This window comes from Procambarus clarkii, chromosome 37 (genome assembly GCF_040958095.1).
Source record: "Procambarus clarkii isolate CNS0578487 chromosome 37, FALCON_Pclarkii_2.0, whole genome shotgun sequence".
Taxonomy (NCBI): Eukaryota; Metazoa; Arthropoda; class Malacostraca; order Decapoda; family Cambaridae; genus Procambarus; species Procambarus clarkii.
Genome location: NC_091186.1, coordinates 41,639,097 through 41,657,684, shown reverse-complemented (window position 1 = coordinate 41,657,684; position 18,588 = coordinate 41,639,097). Strand labels below are relative to the sequence as shown.

Genomic DNA, 18,588 nt, shown 5'->3' with positions numbered 1-18,588 from the left:
CCCTACCTAACCTAACCTAACCTATCTATATAGGTTACGTTAGGTTAGGTAGCCGAAAAAGTTAGGTTAGGTTAGGTTAGGTAGGTTAGGTAGTCGAAAAACAATTAATTCATGAAAACTTGGCTTATTAGGCAAATCGGGCCTTGCATAGTAGGCTGAGAAGTGCGTTCTGGCTATTAGGTACGACATATATATATATATATATATATATATATATATATATATATATATATATATATATATATATTTATATATATTATATATATATATATATATATATTTATATATTATATATATATATAAATATATATATATATATATATATTTATATATATATTATATATATATATATATATATATATATATATATATATATATATATATATATATATATATATATATATATATGTCGTACCTAACAGCCAGAACGCACTTCTCAGCCTACTATTCAAGGCCCGATTTGCCTAATAAGCCAAGTTTTCATGAATTAATGTTTTTTCGTCTACCTAACCTACCTAACCTAACCTAACCTAGCTTTTTTTGGCTACCTAACCTAACCTTACCTATAAATATAGGTTAGGTTAGGTTAGGTAGGGTTGGTTAGGTTCGGTCATATATCTACGTTAATTTTAACTCCAATAAAAAAAAATTGACCTCATACATAGAGAAAAGGGTTGCTTTATCATTTCATAAGAAAAAAATTATAGTAAATATATTAATTCAGGAAAAATTGGCTTATTAGGCAAATCGGGCCTTGAATAGTAGGCTGAGAAGTGAGTTCTGGCTACTAGGTACGACATATATATATATATATATATATATATATATGTCGTACCTAGTAGCCAGAATGCACTTCTGAGCCTACTATGCAAGGCCCGATTTGCCTAATAAGACAAGTTTTCATGAATTAATTGTTTTTCGGCTACCTAACCTACCTAACCTAACCTAACCTAACTTTTTCGGCTACCTAACCTAACCTAACCTATAAAGATAGGTTAGGTTAGGTTAGGTAGGGTTGGTTAGGTTCGGTCATATATCTTTGTTAATTTTAACTCCAATAAATAAAAATTGACCTCATACATAATGAAATGGGTAGCTTTATCATTTCATAAGAAAAAAATTATAGAAAATATAATAATTCAGGAAAACTTGGCTTATTAGCAAATCGTGCCTTGCATAGTAGGCTGAGAAGTGCGTTTTGGCTACTAGGTACGACATATATATATATATATATATATATATATATATATATATATATATATATATATATATATATATATATATATATATATATATATATATATGTCGTACCTAATAGCCAGAATGCACTTCTCAGCCTACTATGCAAGGCTCGATTTGCCTAATAGGCCAAGTTTTCATGAATTAATTGTTTTTCGACTACCTAACCTACCTAACCTAACCTAACCTAACTTTTTCGGGTACCTAACCTAACCTAACCTAAAAATATAGCTTAGGTTAGGTTAGGTTCGGTCATATATCTACGTTAATTTTAACTCCAATAAAAAAAAATTGACCACATACATAATGAAATGGGTTGCTTTATCATTTCATAAGAAAAAAAATAGAGAAAATATATTAATTCAGGAAAACTTGGCTTATTAGGCAAATCGGGCCTTGCAAAGTAGGCTGAGAAGTGCATTCTGGCTATTAGGTACGACATATATATATATATATATATATATATATATATATATATATATATATATATATATATATATATATATATATATATATATATAATATAATATAAATATATATATAGATGATGTATTGGGGTGTATGGGAATATGTTATGTCGTATTATACTGTATAGGTATGAGAGAGAGAGAGAGAGAGCAGGATTTTTTTATATATATATATCAGCCACCAATATACTGTATATATATATTAACACAATATGCAATCATTTCCCTTATATGCAAATTCAAACCTATTCATTCTGTGAGTATCAGTATTTATCTGATATCTCTGATACTGATATATGTTTGCTGATGATGCAAAAATTATGAGAAGAATCAAGACGGATGAAGATAGACAGAGACTACAGGATGACCTGGATAAATTGGAGGAATGATCTAGAAAATGGCTGCTAAAGTTCAACTCAGGAAAGTGTAAGGTGATGAAATTAGGCGAAGGGAGCAGGAGGCTGAACACAAGGTATCATTTGGGAGGGGAAATCCTGCAAGAGTCAAATAGAGAGAAGGATCTGGGGGTTGATATCACGCCGAACCTGTCCCCAGAGGCCCACATCAAAAGAATATCATCAGCGGCATATGCTAGACTGGCCAACATAAGAACTGCCTTTAGAAACTTGTGTAAGGAATCTTTCAGAACCCTGTATACCACTTTTTTGTAAGACCAATCCTGGAGAATGCAGCTGCAGCCTGGAGTCCATACCTAGTTAAGCACAAGACAAAGTTAGAGAAGATTCAGCGGTATGCCACCAGGCTTGTCCCGGAACTGAGAGGATTGAGCTACGAGGAAAGGCTAAAGGAGCTGAACCTCACACCCCTGGAAAACAGAAGAGTAAGGGGAGACATGATAACCACCTACAAAATTCTCAGGGGAATTGACAGGGTGGACAAAGACAAACTCTTCAGCACGGGTGGGACACGAACAAGGGGACACAGGTGGAAACTTAGTACCCAGATGAGCCACAGAGATGTTAGAAAGAATTTTTTCAGTGTCAGAGTAGTTAATAAATGGAATGCATTAGGCAGTGATGTGGTGGAGGCTGACTCCATACACAGTTCCAAATGTAGATATGATAGAGCCCAGTAGGCTCAGAAATCTGTACACCAGTTGATTGACAGTTGAGAGGCGGGACCAAAGAGCCAAAGCTCAACCCCCCGCAAGCACAATTAGGTGAGTACAATTAGGTGAGTATAACAGTGGTACAGTGAAATAGAGTGGCAGCACATCACCACAGCAGTGACAGTGATGGGTGGCGGTACAGTGAACTAGAGTGGTAGCACAACACCACAGCAGTGATGGTGATGGTACAGTGAACTAGAGTGGCAACACAACACCACAGTAGTGATGGTGATGGTACAGTAAACTAATGTGGCAGCACAACAACACATCAGTGATGGTGATGGTACAGTAAACTAATGTGGCAGCACAACACCACAGTAGTGACGGTGGTGGTACAGTGAACTAGAGTGGCAGCACAACACCACAGTAGTGATCATTGTGGTACAGTGAACTAGAGGGGCAGAACAACACATCAGTGATGGTGGTGAAACAGTGAACTAGAGTGGCAGCATAACACCACATCAGTGATGGTATAGTGAACTAGAGTGGCAGAACAACACCACAGCAGTGATAGTGATGGGGTGGTGGTACAGTGAACCAGAGTTGCAGCATACCACAGTAGAGATTGTGATTGTACAGTGAACCAGAGTGGCAGCACAATGCCACAGCAGAGATGGTGACTGTAAAGTGACCTAGAGTGGCTGCACAACACCACAGTAGTGATGGTGGAGGTACAGTGAACTAGAGTGGCAGCACAACACCACAACAGTGATGGTGGTGGTACAGTGAACTAGAGTGGCAGCACAACACCACAACAGTGATGGTGGAGGTACAGTGAACTAGAGTGGCAGCACAACACCACAACAGTGATGGTGGTGGTACAGTGAACTAGAGTGGCGGCATAACACCACATCAGTGATGGTGATGGTGGTGGTACAGTTAACTAGAGTGGCAGCACAACACCACATCAATGATGGTCGTGGTACAGTGAACCAGAGTTGCAGCATACCACAGTAAAGATTGTGATTGTGAATCTGAATCTGAATAAACATCTGAATCTAAACATCTGAATCTGATTGTACAGTGAACCAGAGTGGCAGCAGAGATACTCACCTAGTTGTATTTGCGGGGGTTGAGCTCTGGCTCTTTGGTCCCGCCTCTCAACCATCAATCAACTGATGTACAGATTCCTGAGCCTTCTGGGCTCTGTCATATCTACATTTGAAACTGTGTATGGAGTCAGTGCATTCAATTTACTACTTACTCTGACACTGAAAAAGATCTTTCTAATGTCTGTGTGGCTCATTTGGGTACTCAGCTTCCACCTGTGTCCCCTTGTGCGTGTGCCACCCGTGTTAAATAATCCATCCTTGCCCACCCTGTCAATTCCCCTGAGAATTTTGCATGTGGTGATCATGTCTCCCCTAGCCCTTCTGTCTTCCAGCGACGTGAGGTGCAGTTCACGTAGTCTGTCCTCATAACTCATGCCTCTTAGTTCTGGGACTAACCTAGTGACATACCTCTAAACTTTTTCCAGCTTCGTCTTGTGCTTGACTAGGCACGGACTCCATGCTGGGGCTGCATACTCCAGGATTGGCCTTACATATGTGGTGTACAAGGTTTTGAAGGATTCCTTACATAGGTTTCTGAAAGCAGTTCTGATGTTAGCCAGCCTCGCATAGGCCGCTGATGTTATGGTGATTGTACAGTGGACTAGATGGTGATTGTACAGTGAACTAGAGTGGCAGCACAACATCACAGCTGTGATGGTGGTGGTACAGTGAACTAGAGTGGCAGCACACCACAGCAATGATGGTTATGGGTGATAGTACAGTGACCTAGAGTGGCTGCACAACACCACAGTAGTGATGGTGGTGGTACAGTGAACTAGAGTGGCAGCACAACACCACAACAGTGATGGTGGTGGTACAGTGAACTAGAGTGGCGGCATAACACCACATCAGTGATGGTGATGGTACAGTTAACTAGAGTGGCAGCACAACACCACAGCAGTGATTGTGGTGGTACAGTGAACTAGTGACAGAACAGCACCACAGCAGTGATAGTGGTACAGTGAACTAGAGTGGCAGCATAACACCACTGCAGTGATGGTAGTGGTACATTGAACTTGAGTTGCAGCACAACACCACAGCTCTGATGGTGGTTGTACATTGAACTAGATTGTCAGCACAACACCACAGTAGTCATGGTGACGGGTGTTGGTATAGTGAATTAGAGTGGCAGCACAACACCACAGTCCACAACAGTCACCTCCGTGACGTCACTATGGTTGACTGCTGCCCTCACCACATCCAGACCACTCACCACCTCACCGAAGACACCTGAGTACTGGTGACCATCCTGGCGGTCCTTGGTGGTGATGGCGAATTGGGCACTCCTGACACTCCCCAGCCACCTGCAACACACAGCTCCTGCCCGGCCTGACTCGGGATACTGACCCTCCATGTGAGGCAGCAGTGGGGCTCCTCCACGACCATCATTACTCTCATAGTCACCACCATACACACACTCCCTCGGACGACCCTTGGCCCTCACCCACAACAGTTTAGTGTTGAGGTAGCTGGGGCCCCGCTGGCCCGTACACAACAACACAAACTGTTTGGCCAGCGGAGTGTCAGGAGTCAGCCGGATGGTGACCCGCCCTTTTGTTGATCCCGCCCACCCGAGGTCAAGGAACGCCAGGGTGCAGGAGGAGTCAAGCATGCCCACAACCTCACTCTCCTGCAGAAAATATAATAAATCATGCTGGAAACTGCATAGTAAATATTATATATTAGTTATCAAAACTCAGTGTCAGTAATGTCACTAAGACTAGAGGTTGTAATAAAGTTACCTGGAGGGTGTGGGCGTGGGTGGGTGTGGGATGATGCAGGAGTGGGTGGAGGTACAGCTGTCCATCTTGGAAAGTTATCCTGGCAAAGCGGCAGTCATCTTGGTCTTCCTGGACAGCAAAAACCCGGCCAGCCTCCTCATGGGTTCTCTCATCCTAAGGAGGTTCTTAACCTGTGGGCAGTGTCAGCTCCATTATCACCTGTGGTCAGTGTCAGCACGATTATTACCTTTGATCAGTGTCAGCACCATTATCATCTGTGGTCAGTGTCAGGCCAATTATCATCTGTAGACAGTGTCAGCACCATTATCACCTTTGGACAGTGTCAGGCCCAATTATCACCTGAGGTGAGTATCAGCACCACTTTGTATTTACAGCAGATTTAGTATTTTACTGTTCTGTATTTGCTTACCTTATTGTATCCTAACTCAACTGCATCTACATGCAAGCTGATATTGATCCTGAACTAAATTTGCTGTCACAGATCTACAATAACCAGCATATTGATCATAGCTACTTCAGGTATTATACAGCAAACCTTGCAAAAAACCAGCGTTGAATGTAATGAAACGCCATTTTCTGGGTGAGTCCCGGAGGCTCCCCGAACCTATCCATGGCTGATATAGATACCCTAACTATTTTGCATCAGTCGATGTGGGTGGAGTTCTAGACCTACCGGGGACCACGAGCCAGAACCTGGCCCCCTCAGAGAGGCACGGGGAGCAATGGCCCATAGAAATGCACATGTGATTTGGAGCATTCTATATCTGCCATCGACCGGGACAGGCACCCAGAAAGGTAAGCACCACAAAACAAACCCCTATTCTGGTTAAACAACAAAAATCGACAAACGAGTGGACAGAACTCCCCCAGGAAAATGAACTAACAAGCATGATGTCACGTGAGCCGCGCCGCATGTCTGCGCAGCTCCCCCCTCCCCGGGAGGGGGAAGGGGGAGCCCCAGACCCACGCGCCGGCGATCCCCGCCCCAGTTCTGAGGCTGGATATCAAAACCGTGATAAACCCGCCGACCGGAGGGCGGGAGGGTGCCGGGGAGCCTCCGGGACTCACCCAGAAAATGGCGTTTCATTACATTCAACGCTGGTTTTCTGGGGGGGAGCTCCTACGGCTCCCCGGAGCTACCTCACCAAAGACTACCTAAGAAAACAAGGGGACATACCCGGGAGGCGGTCGGAGAATCACTCCACAACACGAAGTCGAGACAACAACCCAAGGTATAGCATTCGCCAGAAAACAGGGAGAACGGCCGCAGACGAAGAAAACCTATGATCACGACAATAGGAGCCAAAAATCACTGCGCCTGAGAAGAGCAAGAAGCTCTGCCACACGGCCCCCAGAGGCGAATGCCAACACAAAAGAAAACCGAGGCAAAGCAAACCTGACCCCAAGGAGCCACAACCACCAAGGAGAAGAAAAACAGGAGAGCACCCTGTCCAAAGACCAGGACGACACAGACAGTGCATAAGCAGGCCGGAGGTGTAACAACGCACGATACAACCTGCGAAACGGCGCAGAAGGAATATCGATACCGAAAGCTAGCAGCAGAAACCAAGGTGCCAGACCCAGGAACGGCCCCAAGCGCCTCTACATCCTCCGCAAGCCAATCCTATGACAGCCCCAGGAGGGAAAAGAAAACACAGGACCAAAACGAAAATGCCACAAGTGCAGCTGACAGGGAAGGAACTCGCATAAGGAGCCGCCCCGCACCAACATCCCGCAGAAGCGCAGGAGCGAAAAGACTCATTAGGAGCAAAATCGCTCCCAGGAAAACTAGGAGCGCCGAGACAGTGTGAAGAGAAGAGATATTCACAAAAGAACAAAAAGGCCAACACCCAGAAGCTGCTGGGAAGAGGACCCACAAGCCCTAGAAAGGACCGGAGGGAAGCTCAACCGAATGACGACAGACGCACCAGAAAACGGGAAGGAGCAAAACAGTCCTGAACCTTCGAGAACAAAAAGAAGCAAACACAAAGGACGAAGGCCCCAAAACCCCGTCGCACCCGAGACCAAAAGTCATGCAGAAACCCCAAGAAGAGGGGGACATGACGGAAGAAGGCCCGTCCTGGAAAAAGGGGCGAAGATCGTAGAAAAGCACCCACCGACAGGACGGAAACAACGGGTACAACGGACAAGGGAACCAAGCCCAGGGAGGGGCCGACGCCCACAAAGCACGTGCGGAGAGGGGGAACGGAAAATCCCACACCACAAAACTGCAATTCCCCCCCAGAGGGTTAGAAACACCCCGGCGGGGACCAACGGGGCCTGAGGCCTCTCACGTGAACCCCACCCCAGCCCCGGGAACCCACCCTGCAGGCCCCGAGACCGAGCTGTCCCCTCAAAGCCCCAGCGTCAAGAAAACCCCGGGGCAGCCATGAAAAACACGAAGGAAGGGAGCCCACTAGGCTCTGGAACTTGAACCGAAACCGGAGGATAGGCGAGGGGCGAGATGAAGACCCCAAGCTCATCCCCAGCCAGCACAATGAGGCGAGGACAAGAGAGTGAAACCAAGGAACATGGAAAAACCAGGCCCTGCACGGCAAGACCGGCAAGGAAGGAGAGCCCCAGAGGGAGCACGGAAGGGCCAAACATAACGCCACAACCAACCCCAACACGCAACTTCAGTACCAAAACCGCAGCAAAACGTCACCACACTCCCCGAGGAAGCAACAGAGAAGATAGATAAATCGTACACGAGTGGCACACAAGGGGACATAGGCGGAAACCGAGCACCCAACTGAGCCACAGGGACGGTAGAAGAAACGTGTGCAGTGTAACAGGCAATCAAAGGAACACATTAGGCAGCCCAACATGGGCTGACCCCATACACAGCCCCAAGAGCAGAGATGAGAGTGCCCAAGAAGCACAGAATCCGCCCGACAGGCAAACGACAGGGGAGAGGCGGAAACAAAGAGCCAGAACCCAACCTGCAAACACAAGGAGGCGAACACTAAACCTCCGACACAGGAAAACTTACTACCAAACAGGCACCCCCACCGTTGCACTGCGGAATAAGGTGGAGGCAGGGCCCCGAACTCAAGCAAGGTTAGACAAGCATAGGAGAGGGGCAGGAACCGCCTCTGAAGGGACAAGAGGCCACCTGCAGACACCCGTGAACCGTGGAAGGAATCAGGTGGAGAGAACAAGAGCTGCCCAGTATGGGCTAATAGCCCTGCCGTAGGCACCTCGGGTGATACGGTCCACGTTCTCAAGTACGTATGTACACCCATTCCTACTCCCAAAAACAAAAACAGCGTCAGGACGAAGGAGACGCCAAAACCGCACCAACTCAACTGCAGAACATAGGCCCTGAAGGGCTATGACGCAAGCGTGCGAGTCCGTATCCGCCGGAGGCGGCCAGTGCGCCCATGCTGAAGAGGGGAGCAGTGAAGGAGGCTCCCCACCCCTAGAACGCAGGGAAAAACCTCATGAATTCTACACAGCAGCACCCCAGAACACCCCCAAAGCAACGGGGCATGGATGGGAATAAGAAAAGAACGAGAGGCGAAGCCCCCCGAGAGAATTGGAGCAGAACACGTGTGCACACCGCCCAGAACCAAAACAAACTCCCACGGCGCATGCGCAGGATGCGAAAGAAAGTAGCCCAACCAGGCGAGAAGTAGCCCAACCAGGCGAGAAGTAGCCCAACCAGGCGCGAAGTAGCCCAATAAAGCGAGAAGGAGCCCAACAAGGCGAGAAGTAGCCCAACAAGGCGAGAAGTAGCCCAACCGGCTACAAGGAGCCCAAACGGCCACAAAGGAGCCCAAACGGCCACAAAGGAGCCCAAACGGCCACAAAGGAGCCCAAACGGCGATAAGGAGCCCAAACGGCGACAAGGAGTCCAAACGGCGACAAGGAGCCCAAACTGCTACAAGGAGCCCAACCTGTCCAGAACAGAAGGAACTAGTATGGAGGCAAACTCCGGGACACGCAGGAGGAAGCCGCAAAGGCCAACCGCACCGCAGGCAAAGAGATGCGGTTAGCCAAAAACCTCCTGAAGACGGAACCGAAGAAACCACAGGGACACGGAACCGAAGCTTCATGGCAATAAGTTAGTAATAAATAAATATGATATGTTAGGCTGACCTAACCTAACCTAACCTAACCTAACTTAACCAAACCAAACTTAACCAAAGCAAACCTAACTTAACCAAACTAAACCTAACCTAACCTAACCAACGCTTAAATCGTCGACTTGATTTGTCGTCACCAGCTCTTTATTTTCGTCTAATTTCTTTAAAAAAGATACTTTTTCAGATTAAAATTATGTTTTTTCGTGTTGTATATTCAGCACCAACATTATAATGAGTAAATATATATTATTTATTTATTACTAACATATTGCCAGGAAGCTTTGTGAAGCTTGTGTAGCTTGTGGTAGCTTGTGGTAATTAGACGGACCGCGCCACAACCCTCCCTCCACAGCCTTGCTCCTCCTTCCATGGAGCACAGCGCTAAATATCACCACAATCCTGCTATTATCAGAATCCTGGTCAGTTTTATCGCAATCAAGGGGCTTCAGTAATACTATCACTGCTAAATAATAGCAGTATCATATATATTATGGCATTTGTAGGCGATGCTGTGGTCACAAGCTGAACAGCGGTGCTGTGAGCTCGTGCTGCGTGCGCCAGCCTTGGTGGCTTGCTCAGTACTGACACTCTAACACCCAAGAATGTTGGCCTGGATTTTTTTTCTAGGTGGCATCTGGCAACTATCGGTCGTGGCTGTACTATAGCTGCCCCTATCCCAGGCGGGGCGTTTAAATTATAGCACTAGACAGGAAATCACATATATATGATGTGCGCGGTTTCGGTTTTGTCACTGATATTATATATATATGATTTGCACGGTTTAAGGGTAAAGGGTTAATGTTATTATTCTCTCAGAATAGCATATGATCTTCATTTTCGTCAAATCAGAATATACGTTTTCAGTATAGTTTACTGTAAAAAAAAATTGTCAATAGGGCATTTGAAATATTAGAAGCCACTCAAAGTTGAAACTTTGGTTTCAGAGATAATTGAATTTGAAGTTATCAACAATGAATACAGGTAGTTTTAATTTGTTAATTTAATTGTATGTTTTAATAAACATTGTTTGGCATTCGTACTCAAATATGTGAAAGTTGTAGGTCAATATGTGCTTAAATGAAGTCAAGAAAAAATAACCCCCCAAAAAACACAAAATATAGGATAATTATAATAATTTTAATGATTTAGGGGATATATTTAAGGTATACTTTATATAAGTGAAAAATCCCTAACACTTTAGTCCGGGCATGATGCAGCATTGCGTCATCCGTTTACTGTCGGTAATCTTGGGGATGACGCAGCATTGCGTCATCCACTAAAATAATTGCCAAAAATCAGGTTTTTATCTGATTTTTTTTTGGGACTGTTTGGTAACTGTCAACAAGCCGAATGTAATCTGTGACTACAATACAAACATGAAAGGTGTTGATCACTTTGACCAAATGATCAAATATTATCACTTCATAAGGAAAACTCACAAATGGACGAAGAAAATGACCATCTATTTTGTGCAAATGGCTATCTACAATGCTTATGTGATGTACAACTACTACACAAAAAATACTAAACTATAATACTACATATACTAAAATACTAAATATTAAACATTTGTGAGCAGGAATTGGGAGTGTAGCTGGAAGGCGTCTGGGCGCTCACTCACGGTTAACGCGTGGCCCGTCTTCAACTCGTCGGCGGGTGGAGCGTGACCAGGTTTTTTATTTTATATGCTAATGTTCCTCTAGAGAATTCTATTGTGAACCAATTGATACCAAAATGAAAGACCTAGGACGAAAATTGAGGTGACCAAGGGGCCTCGTAGCCTGGTGGATAGCGCGCAGGACTCGTAATTCTGTGGCGCGGGTTCAATTCCCGCACGAGGCAGAAACAAATGGGCAAAGTTTCTTTCACCCTGAATGCCCCTGTTACCTAGCAGTAAATAGGTACCTGGGAGTTAGTCAGCTGTCACGGGCTGCTTCCTGGGGGTGGAGGCCTGGTCGAGGACCGGGCCGCGGGGACACTAAAGCCCCGAAATCATCTCAAGATAACCTGACCAGAGTGAACACATTTTATCGCTTTTGCGCGCTCCTGGGTAACTCGTTCGCACTTTCTCTGTTTGCTGCAGGTAATTAGCTGGGTTTTTGGAGTTTAAATGCATTTAGTGCTATAGAGAATTCTATTGCGAACACAATGATACCAAATTTAATCTTGTAGGACGAGAATTAAGGTGACAAAGTTGAAGAGAGTAAACACTTTTCAGAATTAACGTGCACTCCCGTGAAACCCTGGGACCCAAATCGCACAGTTGAGGGGTGGCCCACGGGGCATGCCAAAGTGCTAATATGGTCCCTAATTATTAATACAACCTAAAGAGACAAATAAAAGAGATTTTGAAATCAGTGAAAAAACCCAGCGTTGAATGTAATGAAACGCCATTTTTTGAGTGAGTTCCGAAGGCTCCCCGGAGCTAACTAGTATGACGTCACACATTGCCGCGCTACTGTCTGTGCAGTTCCCCCCTCCCCGGGAAGGGGGAGCCCCAGACCCCTCACGCCGGCTACCCACATCTCAGTTCTTGAAGCTGGATGTCAAAAACCCGAAAAAACCAGCGTTGAATGTAATGAAACACCATTTTCTGGGTGAGTCCCGGAGGCTCCCCGGAGCTATCCATGGCTGATATGGATACCCTAACTATTTTGCATCAGTCGATGTGGGTGGAGTTCTAGGCCTACCGGGGACCACGAGCCAGAACCTGGCCCCCTCAGAGAGGCACGGGGAGCAATGGCCCATAGAAATGCACATGTGATTTGAAGCAGTCTATATCTGCCATCGACCGGAACAGGCACCCAGAAAGGTAAGCGCCACAAAACAAACCCCTATTCTGGTTAACAACAAAAATCGACAAACGAGTGGACAGAACTCCCCCAGGAAAACGAACTAACAAGTATAACGTCACACGAGCCGCGCTGCATGTCTGCGCAGCTCCCCCCTCCCTGGGAGGTGGAAGGGGGAGCCCCAGACCCCTGCGCCGGCGATCCCCGCCCCAGTTCTGAGGCTGGATATCAAAACCGCGAAAAAAAACGCCGACCAGAGGGCAGGAGGGTGCTGGGGAGCTTTCGGGACTCACCCAGAAAATGCCGTTTCATTACATTCAACACTGGTTTTCTGGTGGGAGCCCCTACGGCTCCCCGGAGCTACTTCACCAAAGACTACCTAAGAAAACAAGGGGACATACCCGGGAGGCGGTCGGTGAACCACTCCTCAACACGAAGTCGAGACAACAACCCAAGGACCCCTCCGGAAAGCAGCAGGCACATCATTCGCCAGGAAAAAGGGAGAACGGCCACAGACAAAGAAACCTATGACCACGACCATAGGAGCCAAAAACCACTGGGCCTGAGAAGAGCATGAAGCTCTGCCACACGACCCCCAGAGGCCAATACCAACATAAAAACCCTGTTCTTAAATGCAAATCCTGCTCTGAAACTCTTCCTGGACAGATGTAATAGGACCCATTATCACCACACCAGAAATAAATATCTCTTTGATATCCCCAGAGTTAAACTTAATCTGTGTAAACACTGTATGCAAATAAAGGGACCCAGTTTATGGAACTCGCTCCCTATTGAATTGAAAAGATGTCCAATTTTTACATCATTCAAAATCAATACTAAAAAGTACCTAATTTCATCTTCATAGTTTTTCACCTTTTGCCTTAAAATTGCACTGTATCTATTGCTACCCAATCTCCCAACCTTCATGTTCCCAATTTGAACATCTTTACCATTGTGATCATTGCTGTCTTCTTATGTGCTGCCAATCTGCTGTATGGTGTTTATTATTGTTTAACATCTTTACCACTGTGATCATTGCTGTCTTCTTATATGTGCTGCCAATCTGCTGTATGGTGTTTATTAATCTTGTTTATCTGTATATTTATATATATATCTGTATCTATTGCTACCCAGTCTCCCAATCTTTATGTACCCAATCTGAGCATCTTTACCATTGTGATCATTGCTGTCTTATATGTGCTGTCAATCTGCTGTATGGTGTCTATTAATCTTGTTTAAATTACCAATCAAGCTGTCAATGTAATCAATCAGAGCTTTAATATAACAATGTGCTTTAATATACTTACTAAGCTCTCTCATCTCATTTTTCTCTTGCAATGTATTTGTTATCATTTATCAATTCTGATAGAAATTACCTACTTAAAATTATCTGTTAGATTAAGGACCTGCTCGAAACGCTGCGCGTACTAGTGGCTTTACAAGATTGTAAATACTGTACTATTCAATGTATTCTCACAAACCCAATGTACCTTCTTGTATATATATAAATAAATAGATAAATAAATAAATAAATAAAAAGAGAGCCGTGGCAAAGAAAACCTGAGCCCAAGGAGCCACAACCACCATGGAGAAGAAAAACAGGAGAGCACCCTGTCCAAAGACCAGGACGACACAGGCAGTGCATAAGCAGGCCGGAGGTGAAACAACGCACGAGACAGCCTGCGAAACGGCGCAGAAGGAACATCGATACTGAAAGCTAGCAGCAGAAACCAAGGTGCCAGACCCAGGAACGGCCCCAAGCGCCTCTACATCCTCCGCAAGCCAATCCATGACAGCCCAAGGAGGGAAAAGAAAACGCAGGACCAAAACCAAAATGCCTCAAGCGTGCAAGTCCACCGCCACAAGTGCAGCCGACAAAGAAGGAACCCGCATAAGGAACCGCCCCGCACCAACATCCCGCAGAAGGGCAGGAGCAAAAAGACTCATTAAGAGGAGCAAAATCGCCCCCAGGGAAAACGAGTAGCGCTGAGACAGTGTGAAGAGAAGAGATATGCACAAAAGAACAAGAAGGCCAAACACCCAGAAGCTGCCAGGAATAGGACCCACAAGCCCTAGAAAGGATCGGAGGGAAGCTCAACCGATTGACGACAGACGTACCAGAAAACGGGAAGGAGCAAAACCGTCCCGAACCTTCGAGAATAAAAAGAAGAAAACACAAAGGACGAAGGCACAAAAACCCTATCGCACCCGAGACCATAAGTCATGCAGAAACCCCAAGAAGAGCGGGACATGACGGAGAAGGCCCGTCCCGGAAAAAAGGGGCGAAGACCGTAGAAAAGCACCCACCGGCAGGACAGAAACAACGGGCACAATGGACAAGGAAACCGAGCCCAGGGAGGGGCCGACGCCCACAAAGCACGTGCGGAGAGGGGGAACAGAAAAACCTCATACCACAAAACCGCAAGCCCTGCCCAGAGGGGTAGAAATACCCCGGCGGGTACCAACGGGGCCTGAGGCCCCTCACGTTAGCCCCACCCCAGCCCCGGGAACCAACTCTGCAGGCCCCGGGGCCGAGCTGTCCCCTCAAAGCCCCAGCGTCAAGAAAAACCCCGGGGCAGCCGTGAAAAACACTAAGGAAGGGAGCCCACTAGGCTCTGGAATTTGAACCGAAACAGGAGGATAGGCGAGGGGCGAGATGAAGACCCTAAGCTCATCCCCAGCCAGCACAACGAGGTGAGGACAAGACAGAGAATCCAAGGAACATGGAAAAACCAGGCCCAGCACAGAAAGACCGGCAAGGAAGGAGGGCCCCAGAGGGAGCACGGAAGGGCCGAACATAATGCCACAACCAACCCCGACACGCAGCTGCAGTACCAAAACCACAACAAAATGTCACTACACTCCCCGAGGAAGCGACAGAGAAGATAGATAAATCGTACACGAGTGGCACACAAGGGGACACAGGCGGAAACCGAGCACCCAACTGAGCCACAGGGACGGTAGAAGAAACGTGTGCAGTGTAACAGGCAATCGAAGGAATACATTAGGCAGCCCAACTTGGGCTGACCCCATACACAGCCCCAATAGCAGAGACAAGAGCGCCCATGAAGAACAGAAACCGCTCGACAGGCAAACGACAGGGAAGAGGCGAAACCAAAGAGACAGAACCCAATCCTGCAAGCACAAAACACCCTCGACACAGGAAAACGCACCACCGAACAGGCACCCCCACCGTTGCACTGCGGAACAAGGTGGAGGCGGGGCCCCGAACTCAAGCAAGGTTAGACAAGCATAGGAGAGGGGCAGGAGGAGTACAGGCAGGAGCCGCCTCGGTAGGGCCAAGAGGCCACCCGCAGACACCCGTGAACCGAGAAAGAAATCAGGTGGAGAGAACAAGAGCTACCCAGTATGGGCTAATTGCCCTGCAGTCACCTTGGGTGATACGGTCCACGTTCTCAAGTACGTATGTAAACCAATTCCTACTTCCAAAAACAAAAACAGCATCAGGACGAAGGAGACGCCAAACCGCACCAACTCACCTGCAGAACATAGGCGCTGAAGGGCCATGACGCAAGCTTTCGAGTCCGTAGCCGCCGGAGGCGGCCAGGGCGCCCATGCTGGAGAGGAGGGGAGCGGCGAAGGAGGCTCCCCACCCTAGAACGCAGGAAAAAACCTCGTGACTTCCCCACAGCGGCACCCCAGAACACCCCCAAAGCAACGGGGCACGGATTGGATTAAGAAAAGAGCGAGAGGCGAAGCCACCCTAAGAGAGAAAATGGATACAGAACACGTGTGCACACCGCCCGGAACCAAAACAAACTCCCACGGCGCATGCGCAGGACGCAAAAGAAAAGTAGCCCAACCAGGCGAGAAGTAGCCCAACAAGGCGAGAAGTAGCCCAACTGGCGACAGTAGCCCAACCTGCTACAAGGAGCTCAACAAGACGAGAAGTAGCCCAACCGGCGACAAGCAGCCCAACTGGCAACAGTAGCCCAAACTGCTACAAGGAGCCCAAACGGCTACAAGGAGCCCAACGGCGACAAGGAGCCCAAAACGGCTACAAGGAGCCCAAACGGCAACAAGGAGCGCAAACGGCTACAAAGGAGCCCAAACGGCTACAAGGAGCCCAAACTGCTACAAGGAACCAGCATGGAGAGCAAACTCCGGGACACGCAAAGGTCAACCGCACCGCAGGCGAAGAGATGCGGTTAGCCGAAAACCTCCGGAAAACGGAACCGAAGAAACCACAGGGACACGAAACCGAACCCGGGGAGGAGCAGAACAGAAGGACGGAAATCCAGGCGGGGCGCAATGGAGCGCAAGGCCCCCAAGGCTGCTCTTCCCCAACCCAAGGAGCCACTACTCCAGGCCCCGGGGCCGAGTCGACCTCCAAAGCCCAGGCCCCACAAGAAAAAGCCTGGGCAGCCGTGAGAGCTGGAAGAGAAGGGGCCCACTGGTCAGACCCCGGAGCATCGGCCGGAGGAACAGACTTGAATGCCTCCACAGCTACCCCGGATGGGGCAACCCCCGAAACTGCCCAAGTCTCAGAACCTCTAACCCCGCCCCGACCCCGAAGCCTGCAGATGCGTAGGGGCCAGAAGCAGGAGGGGCAAAAACAAGGGGGGCGTGGATGAACCAAGGCCGAAGCGACCAAAACCCCCAAGTCCAGGTTCCTGCACAAGCGGGGCGTCCGGGGAAGCGACAAACCTGAGCGTGTTGCAACATCCTACCCTGCAACGCGCGAGCTGCCTGCACCCACGGGAATTCATCAGCAGACTGGGTGAATGGAGTCACGAACAAGCAACAAAGCTCGCAGGACTCAGGGTCGAATGTGTCACCGACCCAACAGGTAGCATGACGGAGGCAAAAATAAGGAGAGTCACCCTGAGACAAAGGGACAGAGCAACCCTCAACTTGCACAAAGCAAGAGGGGACGCAAGGGTCTCCACTATCGGACCCAAGAGCTCCTGGAGGTTTTCCCAGGGCCCCTAGACTGGGTCTGCTAAGGGTTACACCAGGCAGGGCACTGCTAACCAGCGCCCCAAACTACCAAGCAAACTGCTAAAGCTGAACCCATGGGACGTGTCCACTCGTGAGGGCAAAGCAGGGGGTGCCACCACACAAACAAACCTAGTAAAAGGGGGAAGGGGGAACACAAGGCAGACCCCCCTACCAGGCAAAAACAAATATAAAAGAAAAACCACACAAGTGGACAACATACCCAGAGGGAACAGAGCCGGCCGCTGTCATAGGTGAAAACTAGCTACACAGTACCCTGCGCCCCACCAGTGCCATAACTGCCACTTACCCCAAGGTAAACAAGGGAGTAAAACCCCCAAACACTCGGGCGGCCAAACGCCAAGCAGCGAAAAGCCAACAGAGGTAGACCCAAGGTAACTTGTGGAAGGCAACCCCAAGCCCCAAGGGCGGTACTTACAGGGCACTCAGGAAAGGTGACCCTAAGCACATGCAGCCCGAGTACCTGAGAATACTACTCCCAGCTCACATGACCACCGTAAGAGCAGCACTGCAAACAAGTCACAGCACTGAGACAAGACCGGAGCTGAAGCCACACGACCGTGCATTATCTCATCAGCCGAGGAACTGGGGCGGGGATCACCGGCGCGGGGTCTGGGGCTCCCCCTTCCCCCTCCCGGGGAGGGGGGTTGCTGAGCAGACATGCGGCGCGGCTCGTGTGACGTCATGCTTGTTAGTTCGTTTTCCTGGGGGAGTTCTGTCCACTCGTTTGTCAATTTTTGTTGTTAACCAGAATAGGGGTTTGTTTTGTGGCTCTTACCTTTCTGGGTGCCTGTCCCGGTCGATGGCAGATATAGAATGCTCCAAATCACATGTGCATTTCTATGGGCCATTGGTCCCCGTGCCTCTCTGAGGGGGCCAGGTTCTGGCTCGTGGTCCCCGGTAGGCCTAGAACTCCACCCACATCGACTGATGCAAAATAGTTAGGGTATCCATATCAGCCATGGATAGCTCCGGGGAGCCGTAGGGGCTCCCCCCAGAAAAAACGCCGACCGGAGGGAGGGAGAGATGCCGGGGGAGCCTCCGAGACTTACCCAAAAAACGGCGTTTCAGTACATTCAACGCTGGTTTTCAGGGGGAA

The 18,588-nt window shown here is 48.0% G+C and overlaps 1 protein-coding gene across 1 annotated transcript in view; it reads right to left on the bottom strand.

The window, feature by feature from the left end:
• Positions 1 to 5,007: 5,007 nt before the first annotated feature.
• The window catches only part of LOC123753225 (uncharacterized), a 94,556-nt gene continuing 80,975 nt past the window's right edge, over positions 5,008 to 18,588 (bottom strand). Inside the window, exons 7-8 of the mRNA XM_069336971.1 lie at positions 5,630 to 5,782; positions 5,008 to 5,517 (exon numbers count right to left, since the gene is read on the bottom strand). Of these exons, the coding sequence (XP_069193072.1) occupies positions 5,008 to 5,517; positions 5,630 to 5,782 (663 nt within the window). The remainder of the gene's footprint in view (positions 5,518 to 5,629; positions 5,783 to 18,588) is intronic.